Genomic DNA, 7,810 nt, shown 5'->3' with positions numbered 1-7,810 from the left:
TATAGCAGCAGCAGCAGCAGGCGTCAGGGTCGGGTACGAACCCACGACCTCCTGCGTACCAGGCGAGTGAGTAAACATCTCCACGGGGAGAGAGTGGTGGTGGGTGGAGGGGTGAAAGTATTTCATTTCTGTCCAGAGTATCCCAGAACAAATCCAGAGTGTGGTGGTAAATAATGACAGACCCCACTTGTATATCCGGCAAACAGCAGCAACAATCATCAACATCATCACCACCACCACCACCATCAAATCATTTTCACCAGGCATTTTCCACAAGCGCAAACAAAAACAATCGTCTTAGCCCAACGTTTTACATTTTATTCGTTTTTTTTCCCGTTTTTTCCCACCAAACGCAAACCTCCGCGCTCACCGATTCGCTCGCTCGCGTTCGAGAAATACACAACAACCACCTCCGCAGCACCTCCCCCCTCCCTCCCAAGATTGCAGTGGGCGGCTTTGGAGTCGTTGCGCACCGCGTCTCCTTCACCGGACATGGTGGCTGGTGGTTGTCGTTCTCTCGTCACCGTCGGAGGAGGGAGGGGAGAGGCAGGGAGGAGGAATGGGGCGGGTGGGAGGGGAAATGAAATTCACATGAGGCGGCACTTCCTCCTCTTCGATTTCTTTCTTTTCTTGCACACGTCTTTGCTCACGCGGCGCTCCTTGTACTTGCGGATCTCGCGCACCAGGGTGCAGAAGGCATCTTCCACGCCCTGCAGGACAGACGCACGCAGTGGCCGCCACCGGAGGGAGTTTGTTAGAGGGAGGGCCACGTGCTCTCGTACGGGACCGACTCGGCACGTGCAGAGACGCGCAGACACGCAGACCCAACACGGGTAGTCTCACACAGGCAGACACGCAGACCCAACACGGGTAGCCTCACACACAGGCGGACACGCAGACCCAACACGGGTAGTCTCACACACAGGCAGACACGCAGACCCAACACGGGTAGCCTCACACACAGGCGGACACGCAGACCCAACACGGGTAGTCTCACACAGGCAGACACGCAGACCCAACACGGGTAGCCTCACACACAGGCGGACACGCAGACCCAACACGGGTAGTCTCACACACAGGCAGACACGCAGACCCAACACGGGTAGCCTCACACACAGGCGGACACGCAGACCCAACACGGATAGCCTCACACAGGCGGACACGCAGACCCAACACGGGTAGCCTCACATACAGGCAGACACGCAGACCCAACACGGGTAGCCTCACACACAGGCGGACACGCAGACCCAACACGGGTAGCCTCACACACAGGCGGACACTCAGACCCAACACGGGTAGCCTCACACACAGGCGGACACGCAGATCCAACACGGGTAGCCTCACACACAGGCAGACACGCAGACCCAACACGGGTAGCCTCACACACAGGCGGACACGCAGACCCAACACGGGTAGCCACACACACAGGCGGACACGCAAACCCAACACGGGTAGCCTCACACACAGGCGGACACTCAGACCCAACACGGGTAGCCTCACACACAGGCGGACACGCAGACCCAACACGGGTAGCCTCACACACAGGCAGACACGCAGACCCAACACGGGTAGCCTCACACACAGGCGGACACGCAGACCCAACACGGGTAGCCACACACACAGGCGGACACGCAGACCCAACACGCGTAGTCTCACACAGGCGGACACGCAGACCCAACACGGGTAGCCTCACATACAGGCAGACACGCAGACCCAACACGGGTAGCCTCACACACAGGCGGACACGCAGACTCAACACGGGTAGCCTCACACACAGGCGGACACGCAGACCCAACACGGGTAGTCACACACACAGGCGGACACGCAGACCCAACACGGGTAGCCTCACACACAGGCGGACACGCAGACCCAACACGGGTAGCCTCACACACAGGCGGACACGCAGACCCAACACGGGTAGTCTCACACACAGGCAGACACGCAGACCCAACACGGGTAGTCTCACACACAGGCGGACACGCAGACCCAACACGGGTAGTCTCACACACAGGCGGACACGCAGACCCAACACGGGTAGCCTCACACACAGACGGACACGCAGACCCAACACGGGTAGCCTCACACACAGACGGACACGCAGACCCAACACGGGTAGCCTCACACGTGGCCACGTGGCCTCCCAGGCACGTGGGAACTCCCTGGACCGCCGGGTTCACGGCGCAGCGCGCCACATTCCCACCGGCCGCCACTTATTCCCCCCTGGCTACTCACCAACCCCCCCAGCTGCCCCCCCCTCTCTCCCCCGGCGTCCGCGTGCCTGCCGGGTCTTGGCGGAGGTCTCCACGAAGGGGATGCCGTAGCCTTGCGCCAGCTCCTGCGCCTGCTTCGTGTCCACGGTCCGCGTGGGCACGCCGCACTTGTTCCCCACCAGCACCATCGGCACGTCCTCCGAGCCCTTGACGCGCTGGATCTGTTCCCTGCGCACGGAAGCCACGGCAGAGGTCGGGGTCTCAGTCCCCCTCCCCTGTAAATCATCCCTCCGATTCCCAAACCTTCCCATGTTGTAGTTCTCCCTCCAATCTCCTCCTTCAAAGATCCCCCCTGCCTCTGAGCCAGTGCTTCTTAACCTTGACCGCAGCCTTGACATCCACTTTGTTTCTCAATAAGAAACACAGTGACGTAGAGTGTTGTTGACGAAACAAAGTTGCGTACTCACTTTGCCCCATGGCTTCATTTGTTTCGATTTACCTTCTGAATAAAATCTGGCCGCATCTCACAAGCCCTGGGGGTGGCGTGCACCCCAGATTACACAAGCACATCAACAACAACAAGCCACGACCGTCGTGACCGCTGACGATGCCTGTTGCTGCTGTATATTTGGAGTCTGCACGTCTCTCTCTCTCCCTCCCAACCAGCCCGACCGCTACGCCCCCCGTGTCTCTCTCTCTGTCTCCCTCCCAACCAGCCCCACCGCTACGCCCCCCGTGTCTCTCTCTCTGTCTCCCTCCCAACCAGCCCCACCGCTACGCCCCCCGTGTCTCTCTCTCTGTCTCCCTCTCCAACCAGCCCCACCGCTACGCCCCCCGTGTCTCTCTCTCTGTCTCCCTCCCAACCAGCCCCACCGCTACGCCCCCCGTGTCTCTCTCTCCTGTCTCCCTCCAACCAGCCCCACCGCTACGCCCCCCGTGTCTCTCTCTCTGTCTCCCTCCCAACCAGCCCCACCGCTACGCCCCCCGTGTCTCTCTCTCTGTCTCCCTCCCAACCAGCCCCACCGCTACGCCCACCGTGTCTCTCTCTCTGTCTCCCTCCCAACCAGGCCCCACCGCTACGCCCCACGTGTCTCTCTCTCTGTCTCCCTCCCAACCAGCCCCACCGCTACGCCCCACGTGTCTCTCTCTCCGTCTCCCTCTCAAACCGTGGTCGCGTAGATTGGCTGCTGCTAGTAGATTTCCCACACGATGGATAAGCCACTTCTAGTCGTGGTTATCATTTGTGATCGCTTTTGAAACGAACTACACGGCTCGGTGCGGCCTTACCCGGCAAGATAACAACAATTCGTGTCACTGCAATTGACTTGCTACAGTAGCTGCAGTCAGCCACCCAGCGACCCACCTGTACCGGTGGATGTCCTCGAAGGACTTGGAGTTGTTGACGGCGAAGACGCACAGGAAGCCCTCGCCCTCGTGCAAGAACTGCTCCAGCATGTCGCTGTACTCTTGCCTCCCGGCCGTGTCCAGGATGTCCAGCAGACAGGTCTCGCCATCGACCACCACCCGCTGCTTCGGGTACGAGTCCTGCGCCGAGGCACGCACGGAGAATACCCCCCCCCCCCCATCCCCAACACCGGGAATGATTAGCCTCGCAGATGCGTCGCGCGACGTGGACGTGCCGTCGCAGCGTCGTCGCACGCCGGGGGCGTCGGGATGCTGCTGGATGTGAACCTGGGGGCGCATCTCGCCACCCCCCCCCCCCCAAGGTCAAATCGTCGAAAACACAAATTGAGCCACGGGGCAACGCGAGTACGCAACTTTGTTTCACAACACCCTCTCGAGTCTAGAGTCTAGAGGTGTTGTCAACATCGCAGAGTCTAGAAGTCGTTGTCAACATCGCAGCTTTCTTTACGACTGACAACCAAGGGGGGTGGCGAGTCCGCAGTGAAGGTTAAGAACCCAACGCTACTCCACGTGCCTCTTGGGTCTCTTCGGCCCGCGTTGCGCGCCGCACGTGTTTGATCGCGGAGCGTGCTCGACCCCCTGGATTATACATTTATTTATTATCATCTGGGGGGGGGGGGTTCTTTAAGAACGCAGCGACAACCGCGTCACAGGAGAACTGACTGCTGCAGACACAGACGGCAGCAGCAGCGGCACCTGTGCAGGGCGGCACGACACACGAGGTGCGCGAGTGGGTGGGCGAGTGGGTGGGCGAGTGGATGGGCGAGTGGGTGGGCGAGTGGGTGGGCGAGTGGGTGGGCGAGTGGGTGGGCGAGTGGGTGGGCGAGGTGGGTGGCGAGTGGGTGGGCGAGTGGGTGCGCGAGTGGGTGGGCGAGTGGGTGGGCGAGTGGTGTGCGCGAGTGGGTGGGCGAGTGGGTGGGCGAGTGGGTGGTGAGTAGGTGGGTGGGTGAGTAGGTGGGTGGGTGAGCAGATGAGTAGGCGAGTGGGTGGGCAAGTGGATGGGCGAGTAGGTGGGTGGGCGAGTAGGTGGGTGGGTGAATAGGTGGGTGGGTCAGTAGGTGGGCAAGTGGGTGGGCGAGTAGGTGGGTGGGTGAGTAGGTGGGCAAGTGGGTGGGCGAGTAGGTGGGTGGGCGATGGGTAACTAGGCGAGTAGGTGGGTGGGTGAGCAGATGAGTAGGCGAGTGGGTGGGCGAGTAGGTGGGTGGGTGAGGAGGTAGATGGGTGGGTGAGTAGGCGGTTGGGTGAGCAGGTCGACGAGAGAGCGGGTGAGCAGGTGGGTGGATGGGTGGGTGAGTGGGTTATTGGGTGGGTGAGGTGGGTGAGCAGGTGGGTGGATGGGTGGGTGAGTTATTGGGTGGGTTATTGGGTGGGTGAGGTGGGTGAGCAGGTGGGTGGATGGGTGGGTGAGTTATTGGGTGCGTGGGTGGGTTATTGGGTGGGTGAGGTGGGTGAGCAGGTGGGTGGATGGGTGGGTGAGTTATTGGGTGAGGTTATTGGGTGGGTGAGGTGGGTGAGCAGGTGGGTGGGTGGGTGAGTGGGTTATTGGGTGGGTGGGTGAGTTATTGGGTGGGTGAGGTGGGCGAGCGGGTGAGCAGGTGGGTGGATGGTTGGGTGGGTTATTGGGTGGGTGAGGTGGTCGAGCAGGTGGGTGGGTGGGTGAGTGGGTTATTGGGTGGATGGGTGGGTTATTGGGTGGGTGAGGTGGGCGAGCGGGTGAGCGGGTGGATGGTTGGGTGGGTTATTGGGTGGGTGAGGTGGGCGAGCGGGTGAGCAGGTGGGTGGATGGGTGGGTTATTGGGTGGGTGAGGTGGGCGAGCGGGTGAGCAGGTGGGTGGATGGGTGGGTGGGTTATTGGGTGGGTGAGGTGGTCGAGCAGGTGGGTGGATGGGCCACTGCGGTGCTAAACACGACGCGGCCGCCGGCGCTCACCCCGATGGTGGGGTCGTAGTCGTCCACAAAGTGGTTGTGGGCGAGCCGGATGGTGAGGGCGCTCTTGCCAACGCCTTCAGCGCCCACCACCGCCAGCTTGTACTCCCGTCATGGCGCCCGCTTGCTGCGACGACGACAACAACAACACACGCAATGACCCCCCCCCCCCACCAAATCCGCACTCAGACACACACACAGACACACACACACGCACAGACACTCACAGACACACACACGCACAGACACACACACAGACAACACACACACACAGACACACACACAGACACACACACACAGACACACACACACAGACACACACGCATACACGCACAGACACACACACAGAGACACACACACGCACACACACGCACACAGACACACACACAGACACACACACAGACACACACACAGACACACACACACGCACACACACGCACAGACACACACAGACACACACACAGACACACAGACACACACACACGCACAACACACACACGCACAACACACAGCACACACACAGACACCACACAGACACACAGACACACACACAGACACACACACAGACACACACCACACAACACACACCACACACACCACAGACACACACGCACACACACAGACAACACACAGACACAACACACAGACACACACACACGCACACAACAGACACACACGCACACACACAGACACACACAGACACACAGACACGCATACACACACGCACACACACAGACACACACGCGCGTGTGTGTCTGTGCGTCTGTGCGTGTGTGTATGTGTGTGTATGTGTGTGCGTGTAGTGGTGTAGTGTGTGTGTGTGTGTGTGGTGTGTGGTGGTTTTGGTGTTGTTGTGTGGGAGTGTGTGTGGTGGTGTGTGGTGGTGGTGGTGTGTTGGTAGTGTGTGTGTGGTGTGTGTGTGGTGGTGTGTGTGGTGGTGGTGTGTGTGTGGTGTTGTGTGTGTGGTGGTGTGTGGTGTTGTGTGTGGTGGGAGTGTGTTGTGGTGTTGTGTGTGTGGTGTGTTGTGTGTGTGTGTGGTGGGGTGTGTGTGTGGTGTGTGTTGGTTGTGTGTGGTGTTGTTGGGTTTGTGGTGTGTTTGGTGGTGTGGTGTTGTGTGTGGTGGGTTGTGGTGTTGTGTGTGTGGTGGTGTGTGGTGTGTGGTGGTGGTGTGTGTGGTGTGTGTGTGTGGGCCGGGGCGAGCCTCTACACCATCTCACCTGCTGCTGCTGCTGTTCGCGCCGTCGGTCGGAGACTGAAATGGCGGCGGCTGAGAAGCTTTCAACCTTCACGGAGAGACGCGGGTGGGGGCGGGTGGAGGGGGGCGGGGGCGGGTGGGGGCGGGTGGAGGGGGGGTGGAGGGGGGCGGGGTAGAGAGGGTGGAGGGGGAGGGGCGGGGCGGGTGGAGGGGGGTGCAATGGGGCGGGTGGAGGGGCGGGGCGGGTGGAGGGTGGAGGGGGGAGGGTGGAGGGGCGGGGCGGGTGGAGGGGGGTGGGGAGGGTGCAAGAGGGTGGAGGGGGGCGGGGCTGGTGGAGGGGGGGGGCAAGGGAGGGGGGCGAGGCTGCGTGCTAAAGACACAATAACACGACACAGATAATTCAGCTCATTGTGAGTTTTTAATTCACTTTACCGCCTCAACATTTTGTCGGAATCGTTTTGTTCAAACGAATTTTTTTTGGTATTTTAGTAAAAAAAGGGCACCTGGTTGTGGGTGAAGTGGTGTTTGTGGGGGAAGAAAACTCAGAAATAGCGAAGTCAGCAGTTTAATATGCCACTGAATACTAACAGTGGCCTGCCACATCAACTTACACTGACCCCACTCAGTCAACAACTCACCCACCCACCCAGCCAGCCACTCACTCACTTAGTTAACCACTTGCTCACCCTACGACACTCATCCACCAACACACCCATTCACCCACTTGCTCACCCACCCACCCACTCACCCCACTCACTACTCACTCACTCACTCACCCACTCACCCACTCACTCACTCACCCACTCACCCACTCACTCACTCACCCACTCACCCACCCACTTACTCACCCACTCACCCACCCACTCACTCACCCACTCACTCACCCATAAACTCACGAACAAAAAACACACCCACACAATTCATTGCTCACCCACCCCACCCACTTACTCAATCACCCACCCACCAACTCACTTCACCCACCAACACTCACTCACCGAGCCACTCAGTCTCTCAACTACACACCAACCCTGCTGCTCACTCAACCTCCCTCCCA

General features: G+C 60.0%; 1 protein-coding gene across 1 annotated transcript; it reads right to left on the bottom strand.

Annotated features, from left to right (window-relative positions):
- Positions 1-315: 315 nt before the first annotated feature.
- LOC133361707 (GTPase KRas-like) lies at positions 316-7,359 on the bottom strand. The gene is made up of 6 exons (XM_061580711.1): positions 7,345-7,359; positions 6,779-6,844; positions 5,565-5,666; positions 3,574-3,755; positions 2,279-2,438; positions 316-710 (listed from the first exon to the last, which is right to left on the bottom strand). The coding sequence occupies exons 1-6, from the start codon at positions 7,357-7,359 to the stop codon at positions 588-590; spliced, it is 648 nt and encodes a 215-aa protein (XP_061436695.1). The 3' UTR covers positions 316-587.
- Between the last annotated feature and the right edge of the window lie 451 nt (positions 7,360-7,810).

Source organism: Lethenteron reissneri, unplaced genomic scaffold, assembly GCF_015708825.2.
Source record: "Lethenteron reissneri isolate LAM-NWPU_2019-01 unplaced genomic scaffold, ASM1570882v1 scaffold_1204, whole genome shotgun sequence".
In the NCBI taxonomy this organism is placed as follows: Eukaryota; Metazoa; Chordata; class Hyperoartia; order Petromyzontiformes; family Petromyzontidae; genus Lethenteron; species Lethenteron reissneri.
Note: the sequence above shows the minus strand (reverse complement) of the source record. Positions and strands in the feature narration are given on the sequence as shown.

Coding starts and splice junctions, on each gene's coding strand:
- LOC133361707 (XM_061580711.1), bottom strand. Junction 5,667..6,778: donor GCGAACAGCAGCAGCAGCAG/GTGAGATGGTGT, acceptor CCATGACGGGAG/TACAAGCTGGCGGTGGTGGG. Junction 2,439..3,573: donor GAGGACATCCACCGGTACAG/GTGGGTCGCTGG, acceptor TTCCGTGCGCAG/GGAACAGATCCAGCGCGTCA.